Here is a 22572-nt window from a genome sequence, read left to right as displayed (position 1 = left end):
TTCTGTGAGAGTTGGTGACATATATTTTTATAGATATATCTATATATCTATAGCCCATCCTGTTGTGGAAAAGTGCCAGATAATCCAATCAATCGCCGGAGCCCTTCCTGCAGCTGGGAGACTCTGAGGGGGGAGAAATATCATCTAACGCCTGTTTTGTAAATATATAATGGACATTTTGTTTCTACTGTTGTTTGACTTATTGAGGGAGGTCAGACACTTTATTTACCACGTAACTGCCCTCAGGACAAATATTTAAGAGTTTAGCCAAGGATCTGCAAAAATATATAATAACAATAATCTGTGGTGATAAGTAAATCCTGACCTCAGTGTTCACAGAATAAATAAGAGCTGAATGGCCTGCAGCTTCCCAGCAGTGTTCTGAATGCAAAGCGGCTCTGTGCTGCCTGGCTGACAGATGGGACTCAGGCGATGCTCACCCTCAGCTGGACTCCACTGGACTGGAGCTGCAGCCTTTACTGGCCTCCAGTTTACTCCATTAACGCAGCTCCTTTGACCCCCTGCACCTCCCACCCACCCATCGCTGCTGGACGCACAATTTGGAGCTACAAAACTAAACGCCTTGCATTTGTTTTCCCTTTTACGCACAGGAAAAAAAATGTGTTTTGTGATTCGATATAAAAGTGTTGAATGGAAACCATTCAGCTAAGCTTCTCCTCTAAAACCAGGTATCCCTCCTCCCCTCCCTCTTTTTTTTCGTCAAGTATAATTTCAATACACAATAGGGGCTACACCTTGAAACTGCGTCGACTGGAGTCACAGTGCTGGGCTTGTATCCTCGGAGAACACAACACAGGCTTATGTTCCTTTAGCTCTGGAAGAGGAAAAAAATGTCCTGTCCTCCCCTCACTCTTTTTCCATTTCTCAGATATTCACTGCAGATATTGTGTGAGTACTCACTGCAATCTATTATACATAAAACACCCACTATAGCGCTTCATAGTTCAGTGATTTATATATAACCTTGGGGATAAATAAAAAGGAGAAACATGTCCTGGAGGAGCGGTCCAGCAGAGTTCATTGGATCGGGGTCTGGACCCCGTGATGAGGCGGTGTGTCCCCGTACACATCCTCGCTCCCGGGCAGAGCTCCGGGAGGGGTCATGCGTTTCTCCTTCTGTCTCCTGTTACAAAACCAAACCCTCACCACTTCTTTCTCCAGGTGCAGACTGTCCGCCAGGCCGATTATTTCCGACGCTGCCGGCTTAGGGCACTTCAAAAAATGGCTTTCCAAAGCTCCCTTTACGCTTACCTCGATTGAAGTCCGTTTTTTCCTTTTCCTGCCCTGCGCCGCGATTTTGTCCAGGCTGGTCGGGCTGCCCGAGGTGGAGTCCGCCTCCTCCAACCACTTGTTCAACAGAGGCTTCAGCTTGCACATGTTTTTGAAGCTGAGCTGCAGGGCCTCAAACCTGCATATTGTGGTTTGGGAAAATACATTTCCGTACAGGGTCCCCAGGGCGAGTCCCACGTCCGCCTGCGTAAAGCCCAGCTTGATCCTCCGCTGCTTGAACTGCTTGGCAAACTGCTCCAGGTCGTCCGAGGTCGGCGTGTCCTCGTCCGAGTGGTCGTGGTGGCTCTGCGGCCGGTGCTGGTGCTGATGCTGGGACGGCGGGTGTCCGTGTTCGCTGAGGTGCGGGCTGTGGTGCTCGTCATGACTGTCTCTTAGGTTGTGGTGGTGCATCCCCTGCGCGCTGCCCGGGATCAGCCCGTTGACGCTGAAGCCCGGCTGAGAGTAAATAAGGCTTTGGCCGTTCGTCGTCGCCATGCTCGGTATGTGCGCCGCGGTGGTGGTTCTCCACGCCCGGCCGTCGTGGTGGTTCCCGTGCGTCTGGTGCACCAGGTGGGGTGGCCGAGACTGGTGCTGCAGGTTGCTGCTGGAGTTGTGCATCTCGTCCCGGGCGCTCTGCACCGCGGGTTTGATGTCCTGCTCCGCGCCCAGCGGGCTGGAGGACCACGGGGCTCCCTCTCCGTGGGACAGCGCCGTGATCCACTGGTGTGCGTGACTGAGTGTGTGGCTGTTGCTCTGCAGCGGGTAGTCGCTCTGCAACAGGCTCTGCGCGTCCCGGTACGCCGTGGCTTGCTGCATGCTGCCGGGCTCCGAGTGCACGATGGATGCGCTGGAGGTGAGGATGCTGTAGTGGTTAGACGCTGCGGTCGCCATGACTCTCGGAGCCGGACTGGTTGCTCTTATTAAAGGAACCTCGCATTTGACAGATCCTCTCCTGCCCACAGGCGGCTCCCAGGCGCTCTGCCAAGTGGACGCCGAGGCGCACCTGGACTCCGCCCCGCCCCCGCCGCTCATTGGACCTCAAAGGATGATGGACGTGGTAACCAAGGGCAACGGCGCGTTGATTGGCTGCGGGGATGTCTCAACAAACACTACTCTCTTTGTTGGAGAGGTGCGAGTTGAGGCTCCCGTGGAAGCGGAGAGCCGGAGTGCAGCATGGGGAGATGGAGCACCGGGATCAGCAGTGCAACTGTAAGATACAGTTGATTTACTTTGATAATCAGGTTCTATCAAGTCTCTGCCTGTAGGTAGCCTAGATCCAGGAGAGAGAGGGTTTCCTCTCAGACTGATACAAAAGATGTTATGTGGGATATAGAATTCTTAGTGGGGTAGACTTTGCTGTTAATTGTGACTGTAATTCTGCGCATATTTACGACATTAAGTGTTGTTATTGACATGTGTGTGTGTTTAACATAGTTTGATTAGGTTATGCAAACTTTTTCATTGCAACAAGATTTTTGCATTTGCAAGTAAATCTATATAAATCTGCATATTCATACACAAACAGGGCCTATTTGGATGTTTTTAGGGAAGCTGCAGTGTTGCAACGTTTCAGCTGAGACGTTGTAGGTGTGCGTATTAATAAGTGTGGTAATTGTGCAGTGTTGTGTGTGTATGAATGAATGAATATACTGATGTAGTATTTTTCAGTAAGAGAATCTTTATAAAGTCTTTTAATAAACCATTAATTTAAATTTAAGATAATCAAACATTTCCATTTTAAACTCATGTAAAAAAAATATTAATTTAAAACAACAGGCCTGCTGAAATAACCACAGATAACATCACATACTGTCCAACAGGGTTCACTATGTGCTTGAGATGTAAGGCATGATGGAGTGTGGGAGAAATACATATATAAGTAGTTTGTTTTTACTAATTAAGATAGCTGAAGGAAAACGCTGAGGCATGTTTCAATCAAATGAATTTTATTAGAAAACAAATATTCTTTGAGATAAATTACTAATAAATAACAATTAAATGAAGTGAAATGGATATACTTAATTTGTTGACGTTTAGCTTTCTATCTTTATAGTTATCAGCTGAAGGTTTTACAGCAGTTTAAATTATATACATATAGATGTATATATATATAGATATAGACATATATTTAATAAAAATCACATTAAAAAAACAACTTCTTTGACGGCATCAGTTTAAAGTACACTATGTTCATGCTACCTTAAGCCATTGCTTAAAAATGCTATTAAAGACAGTGCTGCAATTTTACTTACATTCTTCAGTGTCTGTAAAAGTGAAGGTCAGTCTATTTTTCCTCAATAAAGTCTCATAAAAGTTTTCAATTCGAGACGTATGAAAAACATTCAACTGCTTGTAAAGTAAACAAACCTTTTGTGTCCTACGAGGCGTCAAAATGATTCACAAGCCTGCCTTAGGAGGAGTGGCTGCACAGGGTGCCTGGATTAAAGTTGGACTTTTATCTATAGCTTGAATGACTTAAAAAATGTAAACACTGAAAACGTTTGTTTATGTGGTTCCAAAAATGCTCCTTTAATAAAATAGTTTAGGAATTTAATGTGCACCTTACTGGTTGTTTACAGCGCTGTAAAAGATCTATCAGGGAGCATTGGAGCATGGGGCAACATTTTTTAAATCCTTTTAGGAACGAGATTTAGAAATAATTTTCAGGTCTGATATACAACTCTTTTAGAGATAAGAGTGTGTGAAAAGCTTCTCTGGCTGCTCATCATGCAGTAAAGTGAGGATAGACACAAGTGAAGAGGAGGATTAAGTCCAGACTCAGGCCTCCAGTCCAGGGCAAGGAGGGCAGGTTTCCATCCCGTCCCAGCTGTCGTCCCCCCGGTGTCAGCTTCAGGGACCAGGACTTTGTCCAGAGAGGGGACATTCCTGGCCGGCCGCTGCTGGTTGCCATAGGGAGAGGTAAATGAAACAACAGCAGTCGCGTCGCTGCTGCTCCCCCCCTCTTTCCCCTGTTCCTGGGCTATCTAAAGGCCTCTATTTAGAGAGGCTCTCTGCTGTGGGGACAAAGCCTTCGCAGGGATAAAGGAGGGAGGAGTAAAGAGCACAGGGCCCTGAGAGGGAGAAAGGGCCAGAAAAACTGAGAAAGATGAGAGAGATTATGTCTGTCCTCAAAGCCACTCCTCACACTGCAGTGACATAAAGCAAACAGTGTGTGAAAAAATACTCAAATGTGGCTCAGCAGAAGTATTTTTCAACTCTCCAACTTCTGAAGCAGTCCCTTCATTTTGCACATTAAAAGGCATTAATAATTCCTACTGTATATAAGCAATTAAAAAGCACTTTTGGTCGGTCTATGGCCAATAACAATTCAATCTACCAGAAATAAAGCAATACATACTGGCCACAAATTAAACCTATAAATCAATAGAGGCAGTTCTTCAATATCCACAATTTAGAACTTCTTAGCTATGCAAATGACTGAAAGTGTAATTAAACATTTTATTTAATAACTTGGATCCATCAGGAAAATTAAAAGGCAATAAAAAAGCAATTATCAAAGAAATATTTCCACAAAAATATTCAAACTAAAAACAGAAAAGTCTTCATACTGAATATCCACGCTTACAAAATCATTCCCAGCAATGTTAATTTATTCGAGAAGTTCACACAAGGACACATGTCATGTGTTTAGACTGTGAACAATGCAGCAGCATGTGACAAAAGACAAGTGCTAATTACAGAATGTTCTCTAATCCCTGCTTTATGTGACCTGGGTTACGTTCTCATCCCTTACACCAGTCTGAGGTGATCTTCAGCTTTTCTTTGTCCTCATGCTGCTTTAGAGCCCCAAACCACAAAATGCTGCTAAAATGTGCAGAATTCTAAATGTAAAGTTGCAAATTGCCATCCCTCTTAATTAACAGTCAACAGCAATTATCAGTACATTACATTATACATTAATAATATCCGCAAACAGTGATATAAACAGGTCCTATGATGATCAGTGCAGAGGCACAAAATGCTCATATTCCATGTATAACTCAAGCTCTTCAATTAAGTATTACTGATTGGGCCTTTAATGGATCTCATTTCAGACGCTAATAATCCTTTATGGATGTGAAGCCAGCTGCACTGATAGCACATGAAGCCGCCAGGATTTAAGTCATACAAGGAAAAGTTTCCAGGCACGGCTCGGTAATTCATTCTGGTAATATTGAACATTATTGTGGCGTAACATTGAAATCGGCCAAATCAAAAGAACATTGTGGTAATTAGGCTGTAATTCAAGGAATTACCACATCGCCACACAGGCTTAAATAGTCGTGTTGGGAGAAACGCAAAGCACATTATTTTAATGGTGTAATATGCAAACTATGGCTCGTTTCAATTACATGGCTTAACAATGCATAAATGATGCGAGCCTTGTTATTTGGACTGCAGGGTCCTCAGTTATTCAATCACTCAGAGGGGCCAGTGTGAGGGGCCATGCTGCCTCCTCTTACGCAGTAAAAACACAGTGTTGGGCACCAAGGGCCGCTGCCAAACTACATTTAAGGGAATAAAAATGAACAGCAGAGAATGTAAGCGTTAAATTAACAGTAGGATAATTATATGACCCGTGTGCTGTAAAGATTCAATTTCTAACGCTCTAATTAGACGACTGTCTCCCCATACATCAGCTCACATCCCTCTGCCAATTTCTCAGCAGAAAGCGTCCTGTGAGCGGAAATAATTAGATTTTATTAAGACACGGCTCGTGTAATAAAGAAAACCAGGGGAGGGGCTGGTTAAATATGATATGTTTTTAGAGTCATTGATTGTCCACACACAGTCCACTGACTCCCATTTAAAGACGAGCACAAACACAAGTCCAGACTGGGGGGAAAGAGGCTGGGGTCTCCCTGCATATCTATGCCATATGTAAAACCATAAAATTCACTGTCCACTGTGTACTGTAGGAGGAAGGTGTAACTTGTGTTCTCCATTCTGACAGAAATACAGTCAACTTGTAACAACAAAAAAAGGATGCTTTAACACAATTAAATCCCCCTCTACTCATAAGTGTGTCATATGCAGAACATTGGCAGAATTAGAATTAACTAAATTGTTTCGCGGTGCTAAACTTAAAATCACTTTAACACGTGGTGTTAGTAGCAGCAGATTTTGTGACATCACAGCAAGTACGGAGCCAGTCATTGGCTATATGACACCTACACAGGTGTGATCTGGACACTTGAAATGTCCAGTGTTCATACTCTGTGGACTACAAGTGATGTAAGAGATATCTTGTTTCTAATAGTTATATTTTTCTAATAAAGAAATATACAGTAGGTATACTTCATAGATTCTGCCTTTTTGTGATAATGATTAGATGTAATTTTGACAATGTTTAACAGTTGATTCAGTGCTGTTCATTGTGGAAAAACCATATAGGATACATATTATTAGCTACATTATACTACACTTGTTTAAATTATTATATTATTATCATAGTAGATAAACAAACTAGTTGTAGATAAGATCTCTGTCAATCACCTGATTGCTTCATCTCTAACTCTGCCCCTACTGAATACTGATGTGATACCTGCATTATTACTACAGGTTATACAGTCCCTTAAAGTACAATGGGATGTTTAACAACTTAGCATTTAGAAGCATTAAAAAAAAGCCCCTGTTGGAGCATTATTGGTTTATTACGTCGCCTCTTATGGGAACAATTGTGACTAAACTGATATTTCTTTGCTCTGCCTCTAGACGCCACAACTTTGACTTGTTAACCAGAACACATACAGAGTCAAAAATCAGAAGAACTGAACACATCTTTATACATATTTTAATCTAGAACAATTAAGACTCTTGAAATGAAAGATATCCTGATTCTGAACGGGGTAATTTACATTGTTTAACAGTGGAATAAGTACAGTAACAAACAAAACATTCATGCTTTTTAATCGAGCTCAGATCTTTTGCTGCAAAGTAAAAACAAAGATGTCATGTTGCTGAGGTTTTATTTCAGATTAGCTGTTCAGATATCAATAATTCTCGCTAAGGCTCGTTTCAAGTCTTACATAACAAGAGCCGACCCACGCCTTTCATCCTTACTGTAATTGTTGTGTGCATCAAAGAGAGGGAGATTGACAGGCTGTATGGGAGGATTAATACAGTGGGTGAGTGACTACATACTGGGTCGGGAGGGAGGCAGGGAGGAACAAGAGAGAGAGAGAGAGAGAGAGAGAGAAAGATATGGGGTGAGAAGGAGGAGAATGAGAGGAAAGTAGAAGAGGACAAAAAGTGGGGAGAGAGTTAACGAGAGGGAGAGCATTAATTGTGTGCATTGTGCCGGGGCTCTTTTGCTGAGTGTGGCTGTCGAGGTGCGGGCGCTAACCCCTCCAGCAGCCCGCCGTGATCTGAGCCAGCTCTCAGACTGCTGTATTCCAATGCAATTAGGCCACTCAAAGGCCTGCTTAAAGCTGCACCCCCACCATACACACACACACACACACACACACATACATACACACACACACACAGACACACACATACACTCAGATAGCAACAGCCCCTGTGGGTCCCCTCCATTGTAGCGGGGAGGTGTATTCTGTCCCTCTTTGAGGCCCTGGATGAAGAGACCACCCTGGGGAGCAGAAAAAAGGGAGGATTACCTCTCTTTCTGTCCCTTTCCCTCTGTCTTTCTCTCTGTCTGCCTCTTTATCTCTCTCTCTCTTTCTGGTTTAGGAGTTCACCTCTAAATCAGCTCAGCCAGGCACAGAGCTCAGCTTTGGTTAGCTTCTCCAAAGAGACGCAACTTGGGAGTTTGTGCAGGAGGAAACAGAGGAAGAAGAGCAATGAGGCATTTCTGTGATGGATGTCATTGTGGGACTGCTTTAGCAATATCACTTTCCCCTTCCTCTTTCATTATTCATACAGTCATATATTTCAACAAGTGGCGTGGGGCGTGTAGCTCACTAGCTCGTCCCCGTTGGCATCAGTGCGGCAGCCTCAGTCTGTCAGTCCCCTCTGTGTGCTGTATTAAGAGAAAGCTCTTCACGATAGCAGAGTTCTCTTGGCTGGGTTTCAGTGTGTCTCATTCCCCAGAAAGCATTTAAAGCAGATTACCAACCTAACGCTACACCTCCCCAATAAGAGAAGAGAGGAAAAAAAAACTGGCACATTAACACCTGCAATACTACTCAATGGCATCAACAGATTAACGAGGTAATCCACACAATGAGGTCTTTGATTCGTGTGGTTTGGCAGGCAGTAACGCCAGGCATAATGCACACTGTTATTTCAGACCGTCCCAGCACGAGAAAACCTGGCAGAAGCTGTTCCCTTTTTTGTCTCTCCGTCAGATGAGCTTTTGAAGAATTTTAACTCGTGCATCTGGTGGGTTTGCCTGTTTTCTTGTCAGAGAAATAACCTGCTGGCTGCCTCTGTGGCTCATGTGAAGGGAGAAGGGGAGGAATCACAGGCTTTCTGAAGGCTGTTTAAACAGCAGGGCTGAGGACTTCTCCCTCTGCTTTTCCCCCATTTTTCTGCATAAGGACGTGTGTATAGGATAGGTGTGTGTGTGTGTGCGTGTGTGTTTGTGTGTCTGTGATAGATCTCGTGGTCCCATTGCTCATGTGCGGCTCGATTAGCCCCACGTGCCTCGTTCGTCAGACGTTGAGGCAGAGCAGATGGCAGGAGACGCACCGTGTTACCATGCTGCGGCACTATGTAACGCTGCTCTAATTGAAACATCAATACTGGCCTGTCAATACACTACAGCTACTTTACAAAACGCCACTACCTACAGACCTGCACTTGACTGGGAAAAGGCTGCTTTTACTTTGACATCTTTGTTTCATGTGTTACACCAGCAAAAAGTTCAGGCTCATTCAACAATTGCAACAAAGAAACTTTTTCCAACACTTTCTGAAACGGTTTCTGGTGTTTTTAATATCCTAATTTCAATTAAACACTTGAGTTGATTTGTGTTTGTGTACAGTGTTGTGCTGGGAAAGGAAGCATGCAGAAATAGAGAGAGAGTTTCCTCTGTAGCATCTCCGCTGTGGCACATTTTTAATGAATTGATAAAAAGTTGAGGGAGCTCACATGGCTGTGATCAGTAATTCGACGTTATCGGAAATTCAGTGGAGAACAGAGAGAAATTAGGCGGCTAGAAATTAATTTGCTATTTGTCCAACTCAATGAGGAGTGACACAGCGCCTTTAATGAATGGGTAATCCATTTCTTATTGCACTGAGCTGAATTCACCCTTCAATGAAGTGGAAAAAGACAAACATATCTTTCACTAACCTTTGCAACCTCTGAAAGCAAACGAGTAGGGGGGATGAGAGCAGAGAGCTGCTCCTGAAACGATTTGTTTTTATGGGAAAGATTTACACGTTTCTGTGGCTGGGAGACTGATTGGGATTTAAAGCCAAGCTAGGAATCTACAATAAATAATCTGTGCCAACACTGAGACCACACGGTCAACGCCCTGGACATGGAATTGATTCATGATCGATTGGCTTGCTGCACTGTGGAATTTAACAGTCGTTATTTAACCGTGGTTCATGCTTGTTTCTCGGGTTCCCTGCCCCCTGCCTTTCTGCTCACAGTTTCTCCACCTCCTGGATCTGTTGAGTCTGACTGTTGCACCTTCTTCACATCCGTGACGACACCCTGCAGAGGCTGTGATGGTAAGGACCGTCTCTCTCTGTCCACATTATCACTGATGGTCTTTGTCTCATGAAGCTTCTTCACAGCAGGTCTCGGGACATCGGCGGACCTCTGTTCAACATCTGTTTGATGTAACTGTTGGAAACAGTATTAATAGAACATGAGAACATTTTAGAGAACTAAATGAAGCGAGGGCTGCGAGTAATGATAACTCTCAATATCAGCTAATCTGCTGACTATCATCTCAGTGAATTGATAAATTCTGTTTATAAAATGTAAGAAAATGAGGAAAATGTTTTCATCACTCTGCGGGTAAAATGTGCCGTCTATGATGAAATCAATTTCCTTGTTTTGTACAATCAATCATCTCATTCAGATTTTATATCAGACAAAGTAAGACTGTAAATTTTCTCAACTGAGAGACAGAAAGTTTATCATTTTCACACGAAAAAAAGAGACAGGATCAAAGGATTAATTACTGATAAAAAAAATCAACTGATAAATCATTTTAGATGTAAAAGCAGGCACATGTCCTGTAAGAAAAACATAGACATCATGGTGGCCAAATGGGCTCAACACCATGTGCCTACCATGAAATACACTTCTCTGTTTTGCAGAATCACATTTAATCTCCACGTGTTAAACTGTATTCTTAAATGCAAAAAGAATCCTTAAGCAGAAAGAGATTCCCTTAAAATACAAATAGTCAGGACAGAAGCAGAACCAGTAAGTGTTTGTGTCTGTTTTTATGCACATCGTTCAAGGTGCTCCTAAAACTAAAGTCAAAGTATTGCAGAATAAAACTGTCCCCTTGGCCAAGGTGGAAAAGCAGTGCCACCAACTGTTTAATTCAATGAACAAACTAGTAACCCTAGTAGCAGTTGATGGAAACATTCAGTGATTTTAGTGCTTAGTCATTTCAATACATTATCTTGACTTGTGTTGATGCTGCTTACCTGGAAAGCTGTACTGGATGTCAATGGCTTCTTGAGGCTCTGGTTATCCAACACTGAGTTTCCAGGACCCTTCAACATCTGGGTGGGAACAGATATCTGGTGTTAAAGACAAATAAGAGTAGGACAGTATGGACCCTTGATCTCATCCTGTTTCTTAGGATGAAACCAGGATGACAAATGATTTCAGGAATTATTGCAGAAACTCAATTAAAGATGTACAATAAATAAGTATTTGACTTGCATTAAGTTAGGGGAATTGAAAGAGACAGATTTTCAGAATCAAAACAGCAGAGGTTGAGAAAAGCCCAGTACTACATTTCCCATAATGCAACCATTCAAACTTTTAATCCAGTCCTCTTTTTGGTACACATCAAACTTCATGGCCCTTTAATCTGATTCTAATATGGTGTGATTTATTTAAAGTTGTTGTGTTAAATTATTTGTTCTTGTTAAGACTCCTGAGGTCCTCCATCTGTTGCATTTCACACCAGCACCACTTGCAGGAGGGGTTGTGACATCTTCCCCCCCTCCTTATGGATGTCATTATAAAAAATGAGAATACAAAGGAGGAAACCTGATCTGACTCTTAAAGAATGAGACAAGGACAAGCATCTGAATTTGAAACCAATCAAAAACTGTCTCTGTCCACAGGAGCGACGTTTAGACTCCGGTTATGATTTGATCTTGGCTCAAGTTTTCAGTGAGTGTTGACATCTCAGAGTTCCCAAGCAGGCATTCAGCGGGGGTTTCAGTGATACAGTATTTACAAGGCGTGTGGAAGTGGGAGCGCTGCAACAGACGGCACCGTACACGGCGCTTTCAATTATTTCTCACAGCATTCATGAAAATAAGGCACAGCGGGGAGTACAGTATGAACAGCTAAACTATAAAAAGACAGAGCGAAAAGAGAACTCCCAAGCTAAAATAAATGGTGTCGTATGCTGCTGCTGGTTAAGAGCTGAGAAAAGTGAATGTTTCCAAAGAAGGAGAAATAGAAAATCTTGTGGCGGTGTGTAGACAGAGTGAGATGTGATGGAGCAAAAACAAGAGCATAAATAATTAGAGTTAGGGTAGAAGTTTTGATTTGAGAGCATCTTAAACATCTGTTGGGAGATTGGAGTTGGTGTGATTAACTTCATCTTAAGCACTCCAGGCCTGTTGCACGATTCATGTATGGATAGCTTGGCTTTCTCCTCAGGGGGAAAACATTTGGTTGACTTCAGAGTTATTATGTCTGAATGACTTTCAACTTTAAATGTGTGTCGGAAACAACCTCAGTAAAACAAGACAAAATTAAAAGCTAATATCAGGATGTGAACATACACAAATTGACAATGCTAACATGCTGATGACAAGCAAGTTGTGTTGAACATGTTTACCTTTTAGCATGTTACTATGCTAACGTTTGCTAATGAGCACAAAAAAAAGCCAGACTGATGTTCACTATAGGCTTAAAGTAATAACCTCGAAGATTTCAGTTTTGTTCTGTTCAGCGGCACTTATGGCGATAAAAGGTAATTGCGGGAGCTCACTTCTCAGGCATTCAGACTGTGTCGCATGTGTGACGTCCATGGTTAGCTCCGGTTGTAACTCGGTTGATTTTCCTCGCTGATGGTCGCTTTCCCTTTCAGACTGTTTGCCATCATCTGAGCGCCCAATGTGTTTCTTTTTCTTTGGATTTTCACTTACAACTAAGTTGTATCTGTAGTCATCGATCTTTTCTTTGTTTGTTCAGCCATAGTAGTTTACGGTTTACTCGCAACACTTGCAGAGACCGGAAAAGCAGCCGCTTAGCTCCGCCTACCCTCTCTGGCAGACCAACCACTGCTGGGTGATAGAAATCGCGTCGCTAACTGGCCGCTGGTTGTGAAAGTCATCAGCCTGTACGTCTGTCTGTCATTGAAAGTAAGAGAGTTTGGTCAATCGTACTTCAAACTCTCTTATGCAAGCATCACAGGAAAAAGGACGTGAACTTTAAAAGTGTATTAGAAAATATAAAAAATGTTGTTGCATGAGGCCAAATGAGCCATAAAGTAACACTCCGGAGCTCATTAGACTTCTGTATTTGGTTAGGAAGACACAACTAATCTGTTAGATTGTCTTTTTGCCCATTTTTACTGAGGTCACCATGTTCCCAGATCTCAGCAGTTCACTTAGTAAGGACAGTGTTATTTGTTTCCCATAGAAATGATGACAGAAACTACAAAAACGCACCAGACCCGAGTGGTAATAAACTGATAAATATTCTTTATACTGAAAGCTTCAGTTTGGTAGATTGAGCATATATTCGAGCACTGGAATGCACACGCCCTGCAACACCATATCCTGTGTGCCCTCTAAGTCATCAACAGAAACAGATGACAACCAGCTCTCTCTCTCTCTCTCTCGCTCTCTCTCCTCCCTTAGATGAGAGACTGTTAGTGAGTGAGAGAGAGGGAGAGAGAGGCTCACAGACAGAGATGTTTGTTTCCCAGCCCTTCCAACGTCTCTGTGGGACGACCCTCCCCATCCACCCACCAACCAACCCCCCCAACCTAGTGGATCAAACAAAGGACATCATTTGTAGGCCAAGTCTTTTTCTGAGCGTCTCTCTCTTCAGCTCTGCATACCAATCCAATACAGCCCAAGGAAAAAAAGCCACGCCGTGCTACATGTGTGTGTGCGTGTGTATGTGTGTGTGTCTGGGCCGGGGGTTGGAAGGTCTGTTTGCCTCTCCGCCAAGCATCGATTTATCCTTTTCTCCAATTTATTTCTCCTCCTTGCCTCTACGATCCATTCAGATCTGCCTCTAGGGGAGGAACTGAGGGTAAAGACGTTGTCAGGCCTCGTCGTTGCCTCCTAACACCAGCTCAGAACTCATCTACAGGCCCGGGGACCGTGTACCCCTGCAAGGACATGTCGGGCATCAGCGTGCGCACAAACACAGCTACCTGTCGTCCAGCAGCACACTTTTGTCAGAGCTGTAATTGGCCTCATAATGCAGCGTAAAGGACACCGAGAGAAGGCTTCAATGATTGTGAGGGGATAATGCAGTGTCTGTAGTCTGAAAGAGAATCATATTTGTTTCAGTTCAAACACTGCGCTGAAAGATAATTCAGTCGAACACAAAACGTCCTCTAATTTCAGTGGAGTTATACGCCACTCTTCTTTTTACAGTTACAACAGTTGGAGAAGCCACAATGATATTTAATTGTTCTTTATAATCAGGCCTAGACTGAGTGTACGAGCAGATATGATCAGAATAACAATATCTCAAGTCCCCATTCAAATGTCTCTGTCTGTGTGATTCTGACATTTTCAGATGTTATTACTCAGACTCGAGGATTTGTATCCTAAAGCCTCGGCGCTGACGATAGTGTTGAACAGAAATGCTGCATGTGCACAAATCCCACCCCTACACACGCACACACACACAAAGACAGACACATACACACACACGTATGGCAGAGATCTGTGAGCCATTCTTCAGTGTCACAGTGAGCGACGCCTGGCACATCCTTACACCTGAAGTTGATCAATGCAGATATGTCCAAGGGGAAATTGAAATCCATAGGAAATTAGGCGGCGCCAGTGATTTATTGGAATAGTAAATCACAGTGTGTGTGATGTGTGAAGTGTGTGTGTTCCTGCTCTGTATACTGTACTGTACCTTGTGTCTGGCTGGGACGTTGATATCAGCAGCCAGTACCTTCCTGTCTCTCTCCATTTGGTAGATCCATTGAATCAGATCCAGAGGGGGGAAGCTGTCCCTCGGGTACACCCCCCTGTGAGGGACGGGGTGACGCGACCCCATGGACACAAAGCTCTGCAGGGGTCCCTCTGAAGCAGAAAAAAAATACAAAGCTGTTAAAGTGGAGTATGGCACTGTCTGCCTTAGTAGCTACTTTCCATCCAAATGTCAAGTCAATTTTGCGCATATGTTTGAAATTTTGCTTAAGACAATATGGAGATCCTGTCTCCTAATAGATTAACTGATAAAAAAAATAAATGAACAGAAAGCAGGGATTTTTACTGTCTCAAATATGTTAGTATTTGCTGCATTTTTACTATTTTATGCAGTAATAAAGTACATTTTCATGAAATAAAAGCCTGTTTTAGAAACGAATTGAAACTATGATTACATTTTTCAGCAGTAGCTACTCAGTGTACTTACATTCTGATTATATAGATTTAATGTTTGATATCATCCTTATTCTTAACTCTCCAACAGCCAAAACAGAGCTGTGATAAGTCACACTATATAAGTGTATCACTTCTTAAATGCAAACCAAGCATGTCTGCTTTACCTTCACATTAAAAGCATTCCACTGGTTAAACATGTGTCAGCTTTTTGAGTGCTCACAAAAAAATGTTTGAAGGCCAAAATAAAGAGATAAACTATTATTATTATTATTATTATTATTATTTATATGGCAAACCAAGTATGGGCATTAAATCATGATGGCAAAATGTACAAACATATTACAAACAGGCAAGTACAATTATTTTGAAAGGCTGTGACTAAAAAATATTTTATTCTTAGGACATTTTAGCCTTTGGCTTTATTTATAGGACAGCTGAAGATAGACAGGAAATGCTGGGAGTAGAGAGTGGGGGATGACATGCACCAAATGATCAGCAGACCGGGAGTCGAAACTGCGATCAGTGCGACGACGACTGTAGCCTCTGTACATGAGGCGCCTGCTCTACCAACTGAGCTAAACAGCGCCCCTTCTTAGGACATTTTAAACCAATATTCAGCCACTTTACAGGCAAATCATGCTGAGTCTGCTTACATCAATAATAATTAGACACATGGGTCTCCAATTCAGCTTATTGCAGCATTTCTTTAGCAACATTTATCATGAAACTTTTTTCTATGTGATGAAACGATTTTATCACAAAATGCATTTGCCATTTTTATGCAGCATTTCAAACATGCAACATCTTGATTCAAAAATGACTTGAGACTCAGAATGTAGCTGTCCCCCCCCGTGTGTTCAAATACTGTAAAGTGTGATACTGTGGGTGTAAAGACAAAGAAATAAAGTCTCAACTCAACTTAACAACTAGCCTTGTTTTAAAGATAGACCCCTTTAAAAACAGCAGCACCAAAGTTTCCACAACTTTCTACGTTCGTGCGGACATCTGAGCCTTTAAAAGGAAACTACAGACAGGCACACTATCAGTACAAAAGGAAAGTCAAAAATATACATCTCAAACTGAGGGGTTGTGTTAATATCTTAGAGTAGATTGCATTCATGCGTGAATGAGTAGATATAGTGTGTAGTTTAGACCCCGACTGAAGAATCACTGCCCCACACACAAACACTCCTACACCCCTTCCCTCGCTGTTTTTTCCAGGTTCACCGCTTGCGTTCCAGCTTGTTTTTGTCTTGATTTAATTGCTTTTTCTTTTTTTTGCAGAGAAGAAGAAAAGACAACAACAAGGCGGCGAGGGCTGCAGCTAATGGAGAGGCTGTAATTGTGAATGGAGGCATTCATCTGGAGACGTTGTCCGTGAATTGCGCCGCACAATACGCAGCACTGGGCTGCTCAGATCACCAACCAGTCACCAACCAGTCACCAAACACACACATACACACATATATAGACGCACACACTGAACCCCCTTAGATCACTGGTGCTCAGAGGAGGGATGTAATCACAACTCCGCAGAGAGGAAGGTACCATGGAGGGGAGGAGAGAAGGAGGAGAGGACGGAAGGGGCTGGGGGGGGGGGAGGAGAGCAAGAATAGAGGAGAAATAACAGAAGGAGAGAGAAGGAGAGGGGGGAGGAGACGGGACGGTGAAATTGATGTTTCCTACCATTTGATTTGGGCCATAGAGCCCAGGAGGCAGATCAGATAGAGCCACATACACGCACACATTGTTAGTGGTGCACATGCAACAAAACACAAATCATAAACATGCAAGCATGCAAGCACAAACAAGCACATGCATGCAAGCACATACACACATATTTTGTGTACAGACTCACAAACATGCAAGAAAACACTCAAAGATTCTTCCACTTTTACAGACAGTTAAACACACATACATTTAAAACTAAACATCCTTATAAAGATGAGTTATATAACTTGACAGAGCTCAGTGAGCATACAAACAAACACACTTCCCTCTACCTGCTGAAACAGTAAAGCCCACACACATCCTTCTGCCAGACCAACAACATTAAGCCAAAACACACAGAATTGAGCTAAAAAAGAAACAACAAAGCCTACGTGATGGTATATGAAAAAAAAAACCTCTCGGAGAGGCGAGGCGAGACGAGGCACCTGTCAGCGCAGCGGCTCCTGCTACTACAGAGAAACATCAGGAAACAACAACTCAATTAAACACACCATCCCTGTTCAATTACTGCCACATAATCACAGCAATTTACCTTCACTTGCCGCACAGCCACCAAACAAACACACACGGGGGCAAGCACACATACAGAGGCGGGGAAACGCACACACATACAGAGATGAGGCTGGATCACAGAAGATACCCGGGCTGAAGATGCGCCTTCATCCTACACATTATAAAGCTCAGTGTGTGCTATCTGCTGGCAGAAAACAGAGATGTTGTCAGAGAACAAGAAGAGTGGACTGATGATTTACAGGAATGTCTAAATACAAATTACATTTGCATACATGTCCACTAAATAACATTAAAAGTATCTCATTCTTTGTTGCTTAAATGCAGTTGGCTATACTTTCGGGTATGCGTGAGTGTTATAAATATATGAATCTGTCTGAGGTCTGAAATTATATCTGTAAGTAGGTTTGCTGTGATGTCAGGTAAAGGAATGCACTCAAACTTTCTTGATTAATAATGAGATTATGGATCACAATTATCAATAAGTTGCCGCTAAATAACAGAACCAGGAGATTTAGCATGAAAGTGTTTCAGGCTAAGGACAGAGTAACATCATTACCTCGAGTGATTGGCCCAAAGCTTTTAGCATTGTTCTTGTTTTTGAGCATTAACTTTCAATTTAGATACCATGCAGTGCCAAATATTATACCTAAGTATAACAACTGCAGTCTCATACAACAGACCTGTAATTAATAATTAATAATAATTAATAATAATTATGATGGTAAGTTTTTACTTGTACAGTTTTAAAGAGGCGTTTATTAGACTCAGTGATCATTAGGAGCATGGAGTCTGAGGTGCTATTAAACTGTACCGCATTATGTTAATAGGTATTTGTAATATTTTGTCTACCCCCGTTAGTATAAGATGAATTAATCATTGTGGGTAAATGGACTGTACTTATATAGCGCTTTTCTAGTCTTCCGACCACTCAAAGCTGCTTTTACACTAAATGTCACATTCACCCATTCACACACTCATTCACACACTGATGGCAATGACCTAAGTGCCAATTTTCAATCAGGATCTATGCATTCATGCCCGATGGCTATGCCACCGGGAGCAATTTGGGGTTCAGTGTCTTGCCCAAGGACACTTCAACATGTGACTGTAGCAGTTAGGGATCGAACCCCCAACCTTCCGATTGAGGGACTCTACCACTGAGCCACAACTGCCACAATTCTGATGTATACTGCATTACTATTAGCTAGGCTTACCTTATGAACTGGTAACTATTTTAATTTTTTTTATAAAAAAAAAACCAGCGATCCTGTGGTAACACTAAAACTATCCAGGGACAGACACTGTGATTTTCTTAGACACTCAGGAGAGTTCTGAAACTCGTACACATCATGCGCTCATAACAATAACCATTAGCATCACAACTTTATAGCATAACATAGCATTTCTAAAGCTTAAGTTAACTTAAACGACATTCTGCATCAAAAGGCCTAATAGGTAAGTGGTCATGCTTTTCCACAAACCACTCTATTTCTTTAGGTCAGAGTCTGTTTTTCAGGATTTAAGCTTGGACTCCCAGCTCCAACTGAAAACGTTAAAACTGTTTAAAACACAACAATATTTTAAACCATCGTGTCCCTTAAAATGTGTGGCTACAGGTTTGAAAGGCACTGTCTGGTTTTAACATGACAATGCCTTGGGGGAGGTGTGGCTCAGTGGTAGAGTGGGTCGTCTCTCAATTGGAAGGTTGGTGGTTTGATCCCTGACTGCTACAGTCACATGTCGAAGTGTCCTTGAGCAAGACACCAGCAGACGCTCCTGAAGGCATAGCCTTCGGTCTATAGATCTCCTGATTGGAAAATGGCATTGAGGCCTTTGCCATGAGTGTGCAAGCGTGAATGGGTGAATGTGAAAAAGGGCTTTGAGTGGTCTGAAAACTAGAAAAGCACAACATAAGTACAGTCTATAAAACATTTACAATTTCCCTGCTAGGTCCATAAAGAAATGATTTTCTCAGTTTGGTATGGAAGAAGAGACTGTATACAGAGCCATGACATAAACAGGATCTAACAGATTTAGGATGAATTAGAACCCCACATGCAGACCAACTCATCTGTGTTGTACGTCACTAACGCTCTTATGGCTGAGTGGAAGTAAATCTCTACAGCCAAATTCTGGTGGAAAGTCTCCAAATAAGGGCCCATGGTTTTTAATTCAATATTTAACAATAATTTATAAGTGTAACATGCATGGGATATACTTTACATACTTGGAAAATACTTTGTAGAGGAGTTCGCTTGCTTTTGGACCATAGTGTATATGGCTACCTCTGAAGATCTTCAATCTTGATGAAATATCATCATAAATAACATGATGTCTCAACACATAATAGAGGAGGACAATTAATAAAAATCTAACACATTCATTGTATTGCCCAGAGTTAGATGATAAGATTGATACCACTGTTACACCTGTGATATATATTAAGCTAGAGCTAAGGGGCAGTTAGTTTAGCTTAGCATAAAAAATGGCCAAGTTGTCCCAAGGATAAAAGTCAGCCTCCACACATCTCTAAAGCTTGTTAATTAATGTATATGTACTGTATATATATGTATGTAAACCGGTTTCTTTAATTTATACAAAAACTGTTACCCCCAGCTAGAGTTTTATGCTAAGCTAAGCTAATCACCCCCAGGCTCCTGCTACATATTAAACATACAGACATGAGAGTGGTATTGACCTCCTCAAGACTTGGTAAAAAATAAAAATGAATAAATGGAGTTCCTACAAATTCTTTAACATATAAATAAATAGCATGAAAGTCTTCAAAAAGCAGATACATATGTGTTCTCCTCACACAGTGTAACAGGAGTTTGCCTGGATGATATTTCCAGAGAGTCATGACTGTGGGTCAAGTTCAGAGCCAGAAAGCTACTACAGAATGATGTAATTGGGGAAAAGATTTTAGAAAAGCAGCACAGTAAAAACATGTGAATGGATGGGGTATGCGTGTGTGTGTGTGTGTGTTTGTGCGCTTCTGTGTGTGGACAGCAGATTGACTAACAGCTTGAACTTGGGTTACATCCAGGAGCATGGAGAGGGATACATGGATGGATGGAGGGAGAGGGAAAGGAGGAGGGGGAGAACCATTGATTTCTCAACAGAGAGATCAGCATCTTGACAGAAAGAGACATGAAAGCAACAGAGCAAGACACACTCCACACACACACACACACACACACACACACACACACACACACACACACACACACACACACACACAAACGGATACACAGGTATAGACAGGGTTCCCACTCAATCTTCAGGTATAATTCCACAACTTTGTCCGTCTCTTTCCAGGTCTCCAGAACTGAGCAGGAACTTTCATACCGTAAAACTATTATTCCCAGCTTCCTTGCAGCTTATTTTTTTTTAATAAAATTGTGCAACAATTCAGAGTTTAATGCTTATACAGAGTAAAAAAAGAGCTAAAGGTCACAACTTAAACATTATATTTGTTAAGGTCCTTGACTTTTCCAGACTACCTTTCAAAGGCCCATGACATCCCAGGACCTTTTTCACCGATTGGAACTCCCGTTGACAGAGATCAACAGGAAAGTCTGGTTCAATGTCCCTCTCCCAGCATGCATCAGTGATTCTAACAACCCCAAAAGCCCCGACAAGTACAGGGAGGACGGGAATATGGCTAGTGCCAGTGTTGCTAACGAGGTGTGTGTGTGTGTGTGTGTGTGTGTGAAGGTTGTGGACACTGGGGGATATGACACACACCATGAAGGAGGGGGGAATTGGGGAGGGGCAGCAAAGGGTCATGCTGTAATTACACATCACAGTCCCTGTGGTCAGTGGCCTCACTGACTTCTTTGGACTCCACTGCCTCGGCCAAAAAGGAAAGAGATGGCAGGTGGAGGTAGAAGAGGAGTGGAGTTAAGAATTGTTTGGGCTGCACTGGAGGAAAACTCCAGGATGAAATGTTTTTAATTTATCTTTAAAAATGTAGACAGTTAAACGACTTGATTTGGCTTTTAACAGGTGTTTTTTTCACAGTAGCCTGCCTCTATTCTAACCTCAGATTGCATGTGTTCAAAGCAGTGCGAGTGGTTGACACTCTCACATACCGTGCGTGCTCCTGTGTGGGTGGTAGGTGCCGTAGAAGATGAGTGTAACACTGAGCACAGCTCCAGATGCCTCCTCGTCCTTCGGCCTCTTACAGGACCACACTGCGCCTTTGTGGTCGGTCACCTGGTAACAGACACATCAGAAAGGGCTTCTGTCACCAAAAAACAGATCATGTGGAAAACTTTCTTCTTTTATTTCAAAACATCCAAATCTACTTTTTGGAAAGAAATTTCAGGGAAAGAGTAGAGGAATATAAAAGTGACATGATGTTATAATTCAGTTAATGTAGTCAAATCTACAGTATATACAGTATATTGTTCAGTACACCATCCCTGACACAAACATGGAGCTACCTCCTCAGGTCAAAGCCTGTCATGGATCCTCCTTACAGGAAAACATTCCTTACATTGGGCGAAAGGCGTGGTACACCATGGCCTGGTTGCAAGTCAATCACAGGGCTGACACATAGAGACAGACAACCTTTTGCACTCACACTCACACCTATGGGCAATTTAGAGTCACCAATAACCTTGTAAGCATGTCTTTGGACTCTTGGAGGAAGCCGGAGACCCCAGAGAGAACCCATGCATGCACGGGGAGAACATGCAAACTCCGCACAGAAAGGCAAACCACTGCACCACCCTTTTCAATCAATTTACTAATTGTAATTCAAATGCCTTAACAAACAGGCTTATCAGATGTTCAGTGACGTGGTGGCAGTTTGTGCCTCACTGGGAATCTACACCGACACTGTAGCGTCAGATGAACGTGCGTGACACGTAAGCATCACGGCAGCACCTATTTTGCAATCTACACCGACTGTGAATACAGCAGGGACTGGCAGTGATGCCATAAAGTGTGCAGTCAGTACAAGTACAAACAGTAGAAGAAGACAACTTTGCAACCGACTTGTAGACGTATTTCTTAATTGTGCATAAATTCTGTATTTATATAGGACTTAGAAGTCACATGAGTATGAATTAATAGGACTGGTATACCCAGATGTTCCCCATCAAGGTGCCCTAATGTTTAATTGGTGGGAGTCTTTTTGTACATTCTGCAAAAGAAACCAATCATAGCTTGCTGTCTTTCACAAACTGTGTAAGGAACATAGGCAACTGGACAGGAGGTACCAGAGACCAACATCACAGCTCACCTAGAAGCACCACCAACATCATTATGTGCATGAAGGAGTGCTCTGTGCTGCTCATCGTCAGCTTCCTGGAACAAGTGGTAG

At 42.5% G+C, this 22572-nt stretch overlaps 2 protein-coding genes and 1 long non-coding RNA gene across 3 annotated transcripts in view; 1 reads left to right on the top strand and 2 right to left on the bottom strand.

Annotated features, from left to right (window-relative positions):
• Window positions 1–556: 556 nt before the first annotated feature.
• Window positions 557–2322, bottom strand: pou3f2b (POU class 3 homeobox 2b). The gene has a single exon (XM_069655948.1). It carries the CDS (start codon window positions 2320–2322, stop codon window positions 1039–1041), a length of 1284 nt encoding a protein of 427 aa, XP_069512049.1. The 3' UTR covers window positions 557–1038.
• A 93-nt stretch (window positions 2323–2415) lies between these two features.
• On the top strand, window positions 2416–16569 carry LOC138584683 (uncharacterized). Its single transcript, XR_011305453.1, has 3 exons — window positions 2416–2499; window positions 9858–9938; window positions 16281–16569. It is a non-coding gene; the product is annotated as an uncharacterized lncRNA (long non-coding RNA).
• The window catches only part of LOC138584682 (proprotein convertase subtilisin/kexin type 4-like), a 165541-nt gene continuing 150037 nt past the window's right edge, over window positions 7069–22572 (bottom strand). Inside the window, exons 17-20 of the mRNA XM_069656978.1 lie at window positions 21335–21458; window positions 14524–14693; window positions 10875–10952; window positions 7069–10053 (exon numbers count right to left, since the gene is read on the bottom strand). Of these exons, the coding sequence (XP_069513079.1) occupies window positions 9811–10053; window positions 10875–10952; window positions 14524–14693; window positions 21335–21458 (615 nt within the window). The 3' untranslated portion in view covers window positions 7069–9810. The remainder of the gene's footprint in view (window positions 10054–10874; window positions 10953–14523; window positions 14694–21334; window positions 21459–22572) is intronic.

This window comes from Semicossyphus pulcher, unplaced genomic scaffold (assembly GCF_022749685.1).
Source record: "Semicossyphus pulcher isolate SPU_LCO1_2020_fin unplaced genomic scaffold, fSemPul1.0.p SCAF_9, whole genome shotgun sequence".
Classification (NCBI taxonomy): Eukaryota; Metazoa; Chordata; class Actinopteri; order Labriformes; family Labridae; genus Semicossyphus; species Semicossyphus pulcher.
The sequence above is the reverse complement of the archived record's forward strand: the minus strand, read 5'-3'. Positions and strand labels throughout refer to the sequence as shown.

Excerpts from the sequence above, each read along its gene's own strand:
- pou3f2b (XM_069655948.1), bottom strand. The coding sequence starts at position 2,322 with ATGAGCGGCGGGGGCGGGGCGGAGTCCAGGTGCGCCTCGGCGTCCACT.